Source organism: Populus euphratica, unplaced genomic scaffold (genome assembly GCF_000495115.2).
Source record: "Populus euphratica unplaced genomic scaffold, PopEup_1.0 scaffold121.1, whole genome shotgun sequence".
Taxonomy (NCBI): domain Eukaryota; kingdom Viridiplantae; phylum Streptophyta; class Magnoliopsida; order Malpighiales; family Salicaceae; genus Populus; species Populus euphratica.
In genome coordinates, this window is record NW_011499968.1 from 124755 (window position 1) to 141019 (window position 16265).

The 16265-nt window shown below is 33.4% G+C and overlaps 2 protein-coding genes across 10 annotated transcripts in view; both read right to left on the reverse strand.

Annotated features, from left to right (window-relative positions):
* Nucleotides 1-8547, reverse strand: part of LOC105139065 (uncharacterized) — a 29563-nt gene extending 21016 nt beyond the window's left edge. For 5 of the 9 annotated variants that reach the window (XM_011045377.1, XM_011045374.1, XM_011045370.1 and 2 more), the window contains exon 1: nucleotides 7787-8545. In XM_011045377.1, coding sequence (XP_011043679.1) covers nucleotides 7787-8368 — 582 coding nt within the window. In that variant the 5' untranslated portion in view covers nucleotides 8369-8545. Of the gene's footprint in view, nucleotides 1-4570; nucleotides 4820-5065; nucleotides 5221-5325; nucleotides 5539-5635; nucleotides 6027-7069 lie in introns of those variants that run through there. The other 4 variants (XM_011045376.1, XM_011045379.1, XM_011045378.1 and 1 more) reach the window with 4 other exon arrangements.
* A 2479-nt stretch (nucleotides 8548-11026) lies between these two features.
* Nucleotides 11027-14657, reverse strand: LOC105139067 (molybdate-anion transporter-like). The gene is made up of 8 exons (XM_011045382.1): nucleotides 14349-14657; nucleotides 13581-13725; nucleotides 13328-13496; nucleotides 12791-13061; nucleotides 12358-12623; nucleotides 12053-12268; nucleotides 11605-11707; nucleotides 11027-11454 (listed from the first exon to the last, which is right to left on the reverse strand). The coding sequence occupies exons 1-8, from the start codon at nucleotides 14497-14499 to the stop codon at nucleotides 11396-11398; spliced, it is 1380 nt and encodes a 459-aa protein (XP_011043684.1). The 5' UTR covers nucleotides 14500-14657; the 3' UTR covers nucleotides 11027-11395.
* Nucleotides 14658-16265: the final 1608 nt, after the last annotated feature.

Here is a 16265-nt window from a genome sequence, read left to right on the forward strand (position 1 = left end):
TCCCTACATGGTTTTTTTATGATTTATTTCTTTTTTTTTTAAATGATCTTTGTTGATTTTATTTTTTTCATATTGAGCTAGTTGAGAATTTAGCTTTATAGTTTTTTTTAAATAACACTATGGATTGCTATAATTTTTCTCCCATATGATTTTTATTTTGTTGCAATATTTCTTCACATGTTTTTTTAAATTATATTTATTGAATTTATTTTTTTAATATTAAGTTGGTTGAGAATTGAACTTTAGCTTTCCCTATTTGTTTTTTCTTTTTTTTTTTCAAAATTGTCTTCTTCTTTTTTTTGTTATATTTTATTTTTTCTTTTTATTTTTTTCAGAATTTTTTTTGTCGATTTTATTAGTTGAGAATTACAACTTTAGAATTCTTCATAAAACATTAGAGATTGTTACAGTGTTTCCCTTCTTAGTTTTTTTTTTTAAATTATCTTTATTAATTTTTTTAATATTAAATTAGTAAAGAATTTAACTTTATAATTTTTTTTAAAAAATATATTATAATTTAAAACAGTTTATCTTCGTATAATTTTTTTTATAATTTTTTTCATAAACTTACAACAGCACACAAGCCCCCGGCGTCGCTCCTGATATCGTGTGAGTGTGTGTAACGTGTATTGTACTTAAATTTTCGGTTTAAAATTAAAGAACAAAAGTCTCCATCTACCTCGCACGTTACTATGCATTAGTTTGTGAAATAGTGAGAATCTTCTGTTATTTCCAAGTCCATCATATGAATTCCCTTCAAAAGCATTGGTTTATGGATGAATAACAGAATAAATAGGTGTCTGGCACATGGAACAGGGATCATAATTAATGCATATACCCCTAGTTTATACGTACAGAATAATATGTAATTGGAAAAAAAATAGTAATGAAACAGCTGAGGAGGAAGAGGGAGAGTGAAGGGTTGGTGTGGGACGAGTTTGACAACCTCGGTAGAAACACGCAAAGCCATAAATTTGCATAAGAGAGCTGCTTCTCTTCTCTCAGCATACTGGGGATCTGATCAAGTCTCAAAGCTTGCTGACACTTCCTGTTGTGGCCTTGCTTGTCCCGTTTATGGCTGGATTGATTCCTTTTTATTTCAGCACTGATTGATAGATACTCTTCAAGCCATAGGACATGTGTGATTGACTCTACAGCCTCTCTTACAAGAGTTAGGGCTGCAGTGAAACTACTGCTGCTTCCTTTGCCCTATCTGTGTGTGTATTCGCATAGCGACAATGGGACCATTTCTTTCCATGCTTTGCTTGGTAATCAATGATGATGCAACCACTCTCTCACTGATCAGGTCGTACTGCACTGTCCATGATCATATCCATCTTCTTCTTTTTTTTTCTTTCTTTTTTTCTTGCGGGAATATCAGTCTGGACAGGCCAGTGAGGAGACCATCTCCCTTGCCGTGACAAGTTAGGATTAACAACACTACACAAGCAAACTTCCTCCTTTCTTCTACGTTCTACTCCTTTTGTCCCCACCCCAGGCACGTGTGCTGTCGTATAACCTGCAGCCTTGCCAGCATAACTTTGCTTCTTTTCTTTTCTTTTCTTTCTAAATGAAGTAGTAAAAAAAATTAATTTTATAGCTAAAAGTAGAATAGAGCATCTCTAGGCCTCCCCACCAATAAATCTTCCATCAATACTAGATGGATTGATTCAAAAACTCATTACTTGAAATTTGATTTAGGCTGTACTTGAGATCAAATTCGTTAAACAGTTAATCTTGCTGAACATGATTAATCTAATCAAAACCTTATTATTTTAGCCAAACCAATAAAAACTAAATTGTTCAACATAAGAATCAAACTATTGTACCTTTTTTTAATTAAAAAAAAAACCTCCTCTAACTTGCTGCACTAACACATGAGATACAAATTGATTATATTATTATATATAGAGTTTCTATCAAGATAAAATTTTCAAAAACATTTGACATCTTCTCTCTTCACATGCACCATTATCAATTGATTATGAATGATATATAATTGTTGCACAATATGATAATTAACATATTTATAAAAATTAAATATTTTATCATAATTAGAAGTTGTGTGGGATTGCGTCCGATCGTGTTTTTAATTAAAAAATTTTGATTTTGTTAGTTTTAAATTAATTTTTTTATGTTTTTTATATCATTTTGATATATTGGTGTAAAAAATAAATTTAAAAATAATAATTATTATTTTAATATATTTTAAAATAAAAAATAATTTCAAAAACACTTTCAAACACGTATCTAACCTACCGAGTCAACTAACTAATTCAATGAATTAACCCACAATCCAAGTGATCCGAAACCTTATCGGAAGAAAGGGATTAAATTTGACAATTATGGTTGAAATTCTAAGGAAAAAGGCACCCATACGCTCTTAATTACCTTATATGTGATCGTTAATTAAGTAATTATGTTACTTGCCATCACATAGAAGGAAAAAAGAAAAAAAAAATCTCCAACTCTCCCTTCACAAATCGCTTACATGTTAACCTAGTCAGTCAACATGTATCCAATAGAAAACTACAGGCCGGCAATCAAAATAAAATCTGTGCCAGATTTTACGAAACGGAGTAATTTAAATGTCTATCCTGTCTTATGATTATCTGAAGCTTACCATATTTGTGTCTAAATTAGAATTAGAGATTGCATTACGGAAAGAGAGATCCAAAAGAATGGAAAGAAGCAATTTAGTTAACAAAAACCAAAAAGGAGAGAAAGCCCAAAACTAATTTTTGAATTTGGAGAAAGAAGGATTATTGTGTTTGACCTCCTAAAAGACCATGGTTTCTTGATCTTGGTGGCACCTTTGGCCAGGAACTTTCTTAGGTATCGTTACTTAGAATTAGAAAATTAAGCAAGGAATGAAACTTCCTTTACCATCAGACAGATCTCTTAAACTGTATATCGTTAGAGAATAGATACAAGCAGAACAACAACAAAAATAAATATATGCAGTCGTCTTTGCGGCACACATATAAACATTGCCCTCAAAGCATCAACATTGCTGCAGCCTTTGTAATGTATTTCAAGACAATCGAGTCATCATCAAGTTTCTTGGTTCTTAAAGACATTCGGATCATCAAACTTAATAGTGCTGATACTCAAGTTCTTCGAGCAAAGAAACCACTTGAAGATGGCTCAGATTGCCTTGATATGTGCTTACGAGGTCGCACCAGTACAGATGGTTGGAGAGCATGTTAAGATGTGTGTCTCAATATAATTCCATGTGCAAGGGTCTGGAACTTCGGACTCCATCTCTGTGAATTTTTATTTTGGCCAGGATCGTAGTACTGTACTTAATTAGATCAATGGTCTACAACTCCATAATTAAATATATACTTCTCCTTCATCAAATCAGCATTCTGTATTGTGGGTAGTTACTTGTTGATTGCATGAAATAACTAAATTGTTAGTTAGTTTCAATACGAAATTTGTGATCGAGAGGGGGGGGAAATCGACAGAAGTCATGACTTAATTGCATGGTTTATGATTTTAGTTGCCGACCTCTTTTTGTGAGCGATTACATATACCCGTACATTATCACAACATTTTCAGTACACTGATTTTACTTGTTTTTTTTTATATTTAGTTTTTTATTAAAATGTCTTCTTTTTTTCTCCATCCCTTGAGCCCCATCTGCAAGAAAGCATATAAATTTTCTCAATTTTTATTTCGAAAGACAAACAAAATAGAGTTCTGTCTTCGTCTTTGCGTGAAAAACATGTCTGAAATTTATCCCATATACACCCTTGTGTTTCGTCCTCCCAAACACTTCCTTATTGTTCATACTGCAAACTAAGTTATTGTATACATCAATAGTGGTTGGTTCAAATCATTCCATATTTATTCTTCTAAAATAAAATCTTGAATTCAACTTTTATGTATAAAACACACCATTACTTGAAGAGCTTTAATCCTTAATGAACCAACCTGGCTTAACCAAATTAGTCGGGATGTAATGATTTTCGAATACCAGGGTTTAGACCCAAAAAAAAAAAAATGTACACAACAACGAGGACATTTTCACATTTACTTCTAGTAAAACTAGAGACTTGTTCAGCATCTTCAGATAAATTTAAGGTTTCTAGTGTCGATGCCTTTACTTTATCCTTGAACCCAAATACTGTTGGATTTCCCCTTGATGAACAAGAAAGTCATCAACAATTTCTCTAATATTAATTTACCTTCACCCCTAAACGTTTAAAAGTGAAGCTCTTTCACTCGTATACATTAGTGGGTTGATTGCTTTTTTCCATTTCTACAGATTGAACTGAACATGACATGTAGAATTACATCTATTTCTGGCTATCCAAATATATTACTGCGCGGCATTCCTATTACATGTAATCTCGCTGGATGCTCAAAAACCATTTATCAATCGTTGGATACCCAATTAGGCCTGCATGTTGGTGTGATATTGCTTCCGCGACATTAATGGCAGAGTCCCATCTTCTTGATAGCCTCTCTGAGAGCCAAATCAAGCTTCACCATGTAAAGCACCTCATCACCTTCTACCGAGTGAAAGGCCACCTATAACTATACCCCTGTGGTCTGTGCATGGTACCCTAATGACTGCATGGGAGCATCAATTACACTCCATTTGAAGGCTGCATGAACGTTGACTTTCAGAAGTTGGGGTTTGGCCCTAGGATATGTCCATACATAATGTTGAACTGCTTGTTCTTTGAGTAGCATGTTGTCTCTTTTGCACAATAAAATGCCTTGCTCCTTGCCACTCAGCATAAATTCCAAAGACCACATACACAGTTCTTCCAGGATCAACTGTGTCCCTGCTAAACCACATGTATCCCTGGGACACAAATTTGAAAGTTTTCAGATGCTTGGTGTTCATCTCCTATCATCTTTAAAGAGGGGCTGCCCCTATCTCAATTCTCCTCGAAATCAATATTTCACTCATTCATCGAAGTAAAAATCAATCAATTTAAATGTCAAAGAACACCATCAAGATGTAGAATTGAAAATCTATAAAACCCATAAAAGAATTCTACTGATAAATGTCGAAGTGACAGAAATAGAAAGCAACAAAAGGTGTCACCTGACCTTGTTCAGCAGTTGCACGGTTCTGTTGTTCTAACCAGCTAACCAACAGAATATTCAAAGACAGATCTGCTGCCTGCTGGTAATCTTTCCATCTTAATTTTGTGGCGTGTACCTTATCTGAGCAATCAATTTCTTTCTTCAAATTATGTTCTACAATGTTGGAAAGTAAGATAAATTATATATAAAAAAATTACATGTTAGAATTAAGAAAATGAAAAAAAGAAGTTCTCATATAGCATAAACCAAGGGAATTACATATATTGAGTCACTGAATAAAGGAAACATTTAACCAATGTGTCTCCATTTTTCCATCAACTCTTAAAATATATCTTGAGCTGTTTCCTTTCTTCTTCATTACATTTGAACCACAGAGTTAATCATGAAGTTTGGTGTAGAAGGGCTAACTCTTATAGCTTCATCATTATAATCGTAGCTTTCACTTGCTATGAGCTTGTTTAGCAGTTAAGGCTGTGGGAAAAAGTTTCGACTTGTTTAGAAAATACTTCACATGTTGAAAGAAACTAAGCTGAGCTTTTGACAACTAAATAGAGAAAGGTGTGTTTACCTGTGATTCTTTGACAGGGTTGGAGTGACAAGGATTCCCTTGATGTTCTTGAAGATTAACTTTCAAAAATTATAACCAAATGAGCATACAGTGAACACATGAATGCATAACTAATCAATACTTCAACATGCAAGTGTATTCAACTCTCGTGTTTTTGCTGTCCTGCATGTCTTTTAACTCAGTTTCCATGAACAAATACTTACAACCACCATCTCGACTAGGGGTATTGGGATCATCCAAATTAATTCATTCTATTCCTAATGGTTGATTGATGTGATCTTTCAACCAAACCGTGGAAGTTTGCTAAGGACGCCAACAGGGGTCAGGGAGCAAGAAGAAAGGCTTAGTCTAGGCAGTTTGGTACACAAAATGCAGCCAAAGGAGCCAAAACCTACAACAAGAAAGAGAATTACATGGGCCAGTCAAAAGTGTAGGACTTCATAGACTGCCTATAACAAAGTTAAAGCCAGAATCAACTCCTGCAAACTAAATCAGCCTAAGCCAGTTTGGTACACAAAATGCAGCCAAAGGAGCCAAAACCTACAACAAGAGAGAGAATTACATGGGCCAGTCAAAAGTGTAGGACTTCATAGACTGCCTATAACAAAGTTAAAGCCAGAATCAACTCCTGCAAACTAAATCAGCCAAGTAAGAAACAGCTGTAGCAATGCAGAAACAGTTGTTAAACCCAGAGAAACAATTGGAGTATTGCTGCCTCATAATTTGCATCAACAGATTAGAATCAGTAGGATTAATGCAACAGCAACATTACCACTGAATGCATAGTGAAATAAGATTTCTCACAAAACAAGCATCATCAACCAAAACAGTCGAATACAAGGCACAAGATCAGAGAGGTGTCTGCAGTCCATAACAGAGAAGCAGGAGCAAAATGTCAGTCCTTATATGAAGAACGAACTTATCAGTATTTTGATTCTATTGGAGCTAATTAAACATAGCATCCCAGAGACAATATACTTCCAAGAATGAATTCAATTGTAGCAACTTATTGCGAAATAAGCAACATTTAGTGAAACAGTCCATAAGCAAGAAACAAAACTCTATCAAGTTAAGCTAATTATCCACATTCACAATTTTCAAAATGACACCGAGGAAAGGACATGTTTGGCACATAAATTAACAGCCACATAAAGCTGATATAAAATCCTGAACAGATCTTTTCTGCATTCTTCCATAAATTGGCTTCTTTTCCATTCCTTCTAATACCATGGAAGTGTGCCATCGTCAGTCACTCAGGTTAAATATCAATGATATTTCTATTTAAGCATGCTCATATGATACAAGTAAAAGAGTAACCAGCACGGCCAGAGAAGAGAGCATGTAAGAGATGTAATTACAGATAGAAAACAGAAAGCACAAAGATTGAATTTAAGAATGTAATATGAAAGATCACAAGTACAAAGAATTTCATACATAAAGGAAAGCACATTGTTTTAACTCTTGGAAACCTCAAAAGTTGAGAACCTATCGGAAAATTATAGGTAAATCTACAGATTTGGTGTCATCCTTGACAGATCCCCAACAATTCTTTAGAACACCTTAGCAGCTGTTCCATTGCTGAGGTGCAAGTCCTGAGTGCAAGCCTTCATAGAGGAACTTGGGTCCACCATCTGGAATTAACCTCTCATCTAACTTTCTCTTACTATACTTCAGCAGATAGCGGTCATTTTTTCCCTTGCAACTTTTATCATCAGGTGTCATAGACTCATTTCGTTCCCTAAAAGATTGAGAACCAGAGTTCACACTATGGTCATTCCCCCTTGAGTCTATCAATTTGCTGGAAAAGCTCTGTTCTCCCATCTTCGAACACTTGCCCGCATTTCCATCTTTCTTAGCATTAGGTCTGATTTTACCATCACCAATTCCATTCGATTTCCGACACTCCAAGTCCACACTTTTACTCAGAAAATCATCATGCTTTCCACAAGCACTGGGATTCCTAAAATCAGAATCTCTAATCCGCGTTTTACCATTACCCTCCCCTCTCCTAGCAACACCCAAACAACTTGAATTAACCAAGCACAAATTACTCGATATCCGGGGCGAGCTATTTATTGCTCGATGCAACCGAAATGCCAATTCAAAATCATCAACATCATTATTCTCCTTAACAACCCCATTATTAGCCACCATATCCAATGCTTTCCTGGCCACATCCGCCGCATTCCTCTCCTCCAACGCCTTCCTCACAGCCAAATCCCTAGCCCTAACCGCAGCCTCAACCTTCTCCTGTACCACACAATTAGCATCCTCCAAACTTCTACCCAAAACCCTACCGCTATTCCTCTTGCTATCCTTACAAACTCCCCCCCTCTTACTAGCAACCGAATTAGGCACCCAACAATCTATACAAACAAAAAAATCACCACCACCACCACAACTAGAATACGACCAAGGGGTGACAGCCTTACGTTTTGCAAAACATGATTTATGAACAACCCTCTTACATTGGCAACAACGAAAACACTTAGTCTTATCAGATGATTGTCTGAAACAATAAGAGCAAATCCCGGAAGACTCAACAAGATTAAAACATTTCGTACAAAGAAGGATGATTCGCCACTCACTGTATAAAATTTCGAGTCTTTTATGGGAGGAGATGCGGAGACCACAAGACTGACATTCTGTCAGATTTGGCTGATCCCTTGTCTTCTTGGCTCCGTTGCTGATAATGGGCTGTTCTTGTTTTGCTCTCATTCTCTCTTGATCCATGGAGAATTTCTGATCAAGATTAGCTTTTTATCGCCTTCATCCTCTTCCCTGCCTATAAACCTGGCAGGAGGAGGGAACAAAGGAAAATGAGGGGTGGGGTTATTGACCTTTGGAGATCCTCATAGGTTTTATATTTTATACAAGTAGTCCCTCAACAAAATAGTTTCTTAGTTTTACTCCCACACTTTAAGTTTCTTTATACGGTTAATCCATCTTTTTGCACAGTGTTTTTTGGATATTTCTTGGAATATGCTACGAATACTCGATAAAATCGTGGAGGAAAAAAAAGAAACATAAAAAGAAATACTAAAAAAATGAAAATAAAAGGCATAAAATCTTAGATTTATATGAAATGGATGAAAATATTTGAAACTAAAAGGATAAGTATAAGAAAATAAAAAATAAAAAATAAATCTTGAAAGGGGATGATCTTGCGGATTATATATTTTTTAGATTTGATTTATTATTTCTTCATTATCTTTTATATTTATATTTACCTTTTTAGGTTTCAATTTTTATATATTTCTTTATTTCATGATTTTTTTCAAATTTACTAGTAATGAGTAATGAGAAAGAGGAATTAACAGTAAAAAATTACTTTTTCTTATTTTTTTATTTTTAATATAAACACATCAAAATTATTATAAACATTAAAAAAATATCAATTTTTTTTATGCAGCCAAAGAACATGATCTTAATAAATTAAAATCTAAATACCCAGCTCAACAATTATTTAAATTTTTTTAAAATATAAAAACAAAGCTAATCCAGTATTTAAATTGTCATGATCCTTAATCACCAACGTTGAGGCAACCTTTCTCTTCAATTTCTTTCAATGAATTTTATTTCTGTGTAGAATTATAACTAAGTTTTGAATAATAAATTTTTAATATTACTAAAATATTTAGAGATAGAAATAAAATAAAATAAAATAAAAATTTTAATTTTTTTTACTAGTATACTGTAAACACAATGAAAAAGAAAAAAAAATCGATGCAAATATTAAAAAAAAAACTTAACAAATACTAGAAAAAAATTTACAAAATTATTTTAATTTTTTAAAAGGATAAAAATAATTTCATTTTGGATTAAACTCCATCAAATTAATAAATATTTTTACTAATTAATAACTTTTTTCACTATAATTATAAGAGTTATACAAATATGTGTAGCTTATTAAACATAGCTTATAATTATAAGTAATGTAACTTTGAAAGATATAACTTAATTAATTAGAATTTAGATTTGTTCTATAGAAGTCATTAATTTAAATTTTATAAATTTTAAAGTTTCTGATTATTAATTTTAAACTCATGAAATTAGTGCATTTATATAGGTTGGTCTGAATACTTATATCAATAAAAAAATATAAAAATAAAAATGGAGGAGGAAAGTCTCTGTTAAGCAGGAAACAAATATTTCTAGTTATCTAGCAGCATTGGCAGCCCTTTGTACAAATTCACGGTGGCTACTGAGAAGCAATTTAACATAATCAATGATCTGACAGACAATCCCAAATAGCATCTCCATGTTGATGGGATATTTCTTCAGCTATCATGGCTGAATCAGTCTCCGAGTCAGCACTCCCATCACTGCATATCCCAATTTGTCCGATCATCTCGGTGGAAAACCATCACGTGACTTTTGGTTTTTAAGGTGGCGGAGTGGCCCCAGAAGCTCTCCATTTTGCTGAAATGCTTGTTTGAGTGGCGTGTTGACCCTTTTGCTCAAAAGCATGCCTCGCTCCTCGCCGCTGGCCAAAAACCCCTTCGCTCATTCTTCTCGCCGTGGTCGGAATCCAGGCTGCAATCTCGTGGGTAAAGTATCGTCTGTTACTTTTTTACCATCTTAATAAATTTTTACCAATTTAATTTTAAATCTGAGCTAAATAAAAAGAGTTTTCAAATCTAATTCATTATACTAAATTTAATAATAATATAAAAAAAATTATATATTCTAGATGTTTTTTTAAAAAATAACCTTCAATTTTTATTTTTTTAAGCCGCGGTGTAGTATGATTAATAACCTAATTAACAAAATAACAAAAATATATGGGTTGATTTACTGTTCAGGTGAAGTGCAACTTAACCTTATATAGCATAATTTAATGGAATTAGATTTAAATTATCATAAAAATATAAAATTAAAAGAAAATGAACTAAAAAGTAAATTACACACGAAATTCATGAAAATTTTATTTTGGTATAAAAACTTATCTTTATCTTATAGATTTTTCTTTTCTCTATTTTCATATTATTAAAACCACATTTGAAAACATAATTGAAACCACGTTACTTTAGATTTAAATTTTTTATTAAATAGTTTTTATATTTATTTTTAACATGCTAATTTTAAAAATAATTTTTAAAAAATAAAAAAAATTTATTTTAATATATTTATATATATATATATAAAAAAAAAACACCTTAAACCACAACATAAAAAAAACACTTTAATCCCAACGTTAAATCTTCCATGAAAAGCTAAAGGTGCCACAAGCATTGATCTACTGACATTCAACAGCCAATCATCCGTTCAAGTCCCAAACGACTCAACTTTCTTTGCTAGTGAAGCGCATGTGTTTTTTAGCATTTTAGTGATTCTACATGGCCGGCCATTCTCCTAAAAACACTCAAAAAAATCATTTCAAACCAAAAAAATGAAAAAGCAGGCGAGTCTATTAAGAAGCCAGATACACTTGCAGTAGATACAAAATTATAGACCAAGCTTTGAGAAGAATAACATGAATTACTTTGGAGACATGTCAAATTCCTAACAAGCAAGGAGGGGATGAAAGAAAAGACTGCTAATACACTACTCTGTCAAACAGGTGACAGCCAAAAAAGAATGATAATTATAGAAGCTCAAGAGAAATATTTGTATCTCCTTTTTCTTTGAAGGACAGACCACTATAGTCTCCTTGTTAAATTTCAAGGCTAAATCACATCTAGTTGGAAGCACAGCAAATGTATAGAATGACTTGGATGGTTGTTTCCAAAAATCTCCGGTCTACTGTGTAGAGATTAATCAGATGTTTAGCGGCTCTGCCTCGGTATCCCTTTCCTTCATCGACCACTCTTCTGTCTCTGTAATAATTCACAACAGGCAAGTATTGGAACCATTAGCACCATATTTTCTCCCACCATGCAGCAGGCATAATATAATGTAAAATGAACTGAGCACTGCATTTATATCAAAGTTCAACAGAAGTAGCAAAGATTAAGGCAAATATTTACTTGGCTTGTCTGCAATCATCATGAGCCTCCTCTGCAAGATAGATGCCATGAAGAGGAAAATCGAGCACATGCCGAACATAATGGTGATAGGGAAAGCATTAACCTTCAAATCAAAAACCAAAGAACGAGTTAGTAACGAAAACAAGAGACACTCGGTGTTTCCAGTCATGGTAGGATGGGTGGGGAGGGGGAAGGTGGTAAGCATGGAGCAAAAAACTACTTCCAGGTTACAGATTGGTCATGCTGAAGATGGCTACCAATGGAGTTGGTCTTAACCAGTCGAATGTTAAACCAGTGCACTTTTTCCACTGAGGGTTATCAAAACTAATATGCACTGGCATAAATTCATAAATTCCTGGAAATTAATCTGGGTTTTTTCAGCTCTATAAGCAATTCTACATTTGCTACTCCTAATGAGTCATGATACACAGTAAAGCTAGTAACTTACATTGTACAGAACAATGCAAACAAAGATATTGAGTGGAATGCGGAAGAAGTTCATGATGGTGCTCCTGGCCTCCTCAGGAATGTATTGGGACCTCATCTTCATAATGGAAGGCCAGAATATCCCTACACAAGCCTCAAAGGTACAGAAGCCGAGTATCTGGAGACAGCCTGAGAATGAGATGCCTTCACCTTTCTCTTTAGGAGGTGGCACTAAGAACTGTTCCATGTCAGAGAAACTGAAGATTAATAAGAGAAATTGAAAGGGGCAAGAAAGGAGTAAAAGAATGGATGGGAAATTATACATACACTGGATACAATAGGAAGCAAAAGAGAGGCTGATGAAACAACAAAAACAATCTGCATGTAGCTCTCTACTCTGGGTGATGAGCGGGCCATCAACCGAGATGCAAGAGAGCTTCCCAACATTGAGGCCAACATGAATGTAGCAAAAATAAATCCGTGAGGAATCTCTTCATCATTTGGGCTCAAAGCTGGTGTCCAAAGGAACACAAAGGTATACATAGAACCTTCAAACAGAGACTGAATGGCACCCAGCAAAGCAATTTTTTCATCTGAACAATATTTAACATAATTCAGAGGAAAAAAAGAAAAAAGGAAAAGGGAAGAAAATGGGGAAGGAATGTTGAAAACAAGGAAGAAACAAACTGAAAACAAACTAGCTTGCCATACACCACAAGGAACAATGAATGCATCATGCAAAGCAACTAGAGGACTCTACCAGAAGCAATGGCCACAGCAGCACCCCTAAATTGGGCAAGCAAGTCCTTGTTTTCTGAAGGATCTCCATAGTTCTCTGACCATGATGACATAATAATAGCCATTCCAATTGCAAGAAAGCATGCAGCAGCATCAAAAGGAGCCACAGGACCAAGTTGAAATGTATCTACAAGAAGGTTTCCAAACAATCCAGACAAAATTGCCACAAGACCATTTCCCAGAAAAATCGCCTTTGAAAATGTCAGTGATAGCCATTGTTGCTCAAAGCCCCTCTGCACCAGTAAAGCGAAATAAAGAAGAATTAAGATAGGCAACATTCAAAGGTAATCAGGCATCAGTTACTGATTAGATTGAATTGATTTTAGCAAAGACTAGCACGTAGAAACTGCTATAGCAGAAACTTGGATTGGAAATCTTGAACCAATTAATTTTAGGAGGTTCTCTGACATACCAAGTGATCACTTAATTATTTGTTCTTCTAGACCTAAATGCAGCCAGTAATAACAAATAGCACTAAAGCAGAAACACGATCCTTTACCTTATTGTGTTCCGCAACCAGCCATGACTCAAATGATGAAAATAAGAGAGAAGTGGCGATACCTCCCAGGATACGGCCTATCATTAAAATTCTGTACTGAGGAGAATGCTTGGTAATGCAACTCAGTATATAGGTAATGCAATAAGTCACACATGCCCTCCTTCGACCCCTGATATAAAACCAAGCAGAGCACACTTAGCAAAAGAAAGAGAACTTTTAGAAAACAATAACAAAACTCGGAGGAAACTCTCACTGTTTATCAGCCAACGATCCAACAATTGTCCCAAACAGCATGGAGGACCCGAAACCAGCAATAAACAGCCGCCCAATATCCCCTTTCCCAAAGCCGTACGTAGTGTAAAGGAAGTAAACATATGGACCTTGCAACCAATCACCAGCTGTCACCACAAAAAACAGTAATTTATCATAAACATAATTGTTGAAACAACTGAATTAACAAGCTCTGCTCTGATACTAAAGGCAAGAATTAAGAAATTTCAAATCCAGCTAAAGCCTTAAAAAACTGCTTAACTAAAATTCAACAAAATAAACAAGATCATTCAAGTATCTAATCAAAATGAAAAATAAATCCCAAATGAAGTCATTATTTTGACATATCAAAGACACCAGATCCAATCTCCGTGATCAGTTTACAAGGCAGACACTTGCCTTTCTGTACAAAACGCAAAGTAAGCTCAAACCTTTACAGCACCAAATACCGACCCTCCACTAAGTAGTAGACAAAACAAACAAAAGAAGACCCATAAATTTATGAAAAATCTAAATCCAGATCCAATGTCCCCGCCATACAAAAAACACAGCCTAAATCCCACATTCTTACACGACTCATTGTTTTCATAAAGTTTTGAGCTTTCAGCATCAACAAAACCAATCCCACAAAAATGCTAATAAACCCACCTCCAAGAACCAATCAAAAACACATAAATCACATCAGATCCATATAAAGATAATGATAGATCTAAAAAGTTTGAATTTTTAATGAAAGAAAGGGAACACTTACCCATCATAAGAGAGTAAACAACAAGGTAATTGTTCTTGAAAGAATTGAAAGCAGGAGATGTATTGATTCGATCTTTTGTTGTCTTGCTTAGCTCAATTCCTAAAACTACAGCACTTAATGCCCCAAAAACCAGATAGTAAAAAGCTTCCATTTTCTCTGTTTTTCCTCACTGTCCTGTTTTTGAGAGAAAGAAGCCTAGGCAAAAACCAAAAAATATTCTGTGATGTATAATGTTGCGTTGCTATAGGCTTAACAATCTCTACACATAGGGTGCGAGGATCTCTTCTCTTTGAAGCATGCGTGAGAGAGAGTTATATATAGCACAGGTTGAAGAGGAGTGGGCTGTAATCTTCTGCATGCTATGCTATCATCATCTTTTTGGTATTTTTTAGCTGCTTCTCGTGATTTTTGGACTTTTGCTCTATCCTTGTGTTGTACGTTTGACATTGCAGTGTCACAAATTAAATTATTTCCTTGTGTTTGATATTGCATACAAATTATTTTAAAAAAAATATTTAAAAAAATATTTATATTTTTTAATTAGTTTATTAAAAGCATAAAAAATTAATTATATATTTTATCAAAATAAATACACTTATGAAAAGTATACAAAAGTAAAAACTATTATATTTTTAAACAGGTATATACTAGCATACAAATAATTAAAATGAAAAAAATTAATTGTGTTCAAAATGATTAAGATATTGTTTAATATTATGATAATTTTTTTTCCCAAAGAAATTGTTTTTGACCTTACATGTAATTGTGTTCCAAACCAACCTGCTTTTCACTCATGAAAATCAGATTTTTTATTTTTCTTACTTGTAAAAATTTATTTCACAATAATTTTAACAAAATTTATATTTTTTTAAAAAAATTATTTTTTATACCACAACTAAAAATAATTTTTAACCTATTTTTTTAAAACCTCAATTATAAATGTTTTAAGAGATCGTTCGAGAACGCAGTTAAAATCTTAATCTCTTAAATTTTTATTATTTTTGCTAATATTTTTATATTTTTTAAATTATTTTGATATGTTTTTATTAATTTTTTTAAATAATAAAATTTTATTTTGATTTATTTCTATGTAAAACAATTTTGAATTGCAATCATTATCATAATTTAAAACAGAATTATAGTTGTTATTATATATATATATATAATTCAATCTTTTTTTCATGAAAAGAATAAATAATTTGAAGACAAACAAGTGAAATGTATTAAATGTAATTTTTTATGAAATAAAATAAAATAATTTTGAAAAAAATAAAATTATCCAATTTTCTTTTCTTATGTAAATTTCAAGGAATCCATTATAATTAAGCTTGTATTAGTTAGTGTCTCATGAACAAATAGGTATGTTATTAAAGGATGAAGATATGTACAAAATAAATTTATTTTTGTATTAACTTTGAAAATAATTTTTATATTTTCAAAATAAAAACAACACAAAAACATGTTTATTATATTTTATTGTCTCAGTTTTTTTCTTTTATCTTGAGATAATAACCATATCCTATTTAAAATATATTTTTATAGATATAATAACACAATTAGCGTGTAATCTCCTTCTCATTTATCACACAAAGCTTCAATTTTAAAGAAAAGATAACAATAAATCGCTAATAGTGACAAATTTAAGATCTGATCAAAGTATAATTTAATCTCAATACTCGAAAACCGGGTAACACTCAAAGTATCTACAGTATATTTTTCTGTTTCCAGATCTTGACAGGGTACAAGCATGAGAAGCGAGTGACATGTTGCAGGGCCCACAAACGCGGTTTACACTGTGGCTGATTGTACGGAAGTATGAGACGTGGCAAGATCAAGACGAGTTTGATGAATTTTATCGTGGCTTTCAGTGTCGGTGGTTCTGTCGACGAGAGCTAGTACTGGAGACCCGCATGGCAT

Coding starts and splice junctions, on each gene's coding strand:
- LOC105139067 (XM_011045382.1), bottom strand. CDS start 14,499: ATGGAAGCTTTTTACTATCTGGTTTTTGGGGCATTAAGTGCTGTAGTT. Junction 13,497..13,580: donor GGATCGTTGGCTGATAAACA/GTGAGAGTTTCC, acceptor GTTTTATATCAG/GGGTCGAAGGAGGGCATGTG. Junction 13,062..13,327: donor TGGTTGCGGAACACAATAAG/GTAAAGGATCGT, acceptor TTACTGGTGCAG/AGGGGCTTTGAGCAACAATG.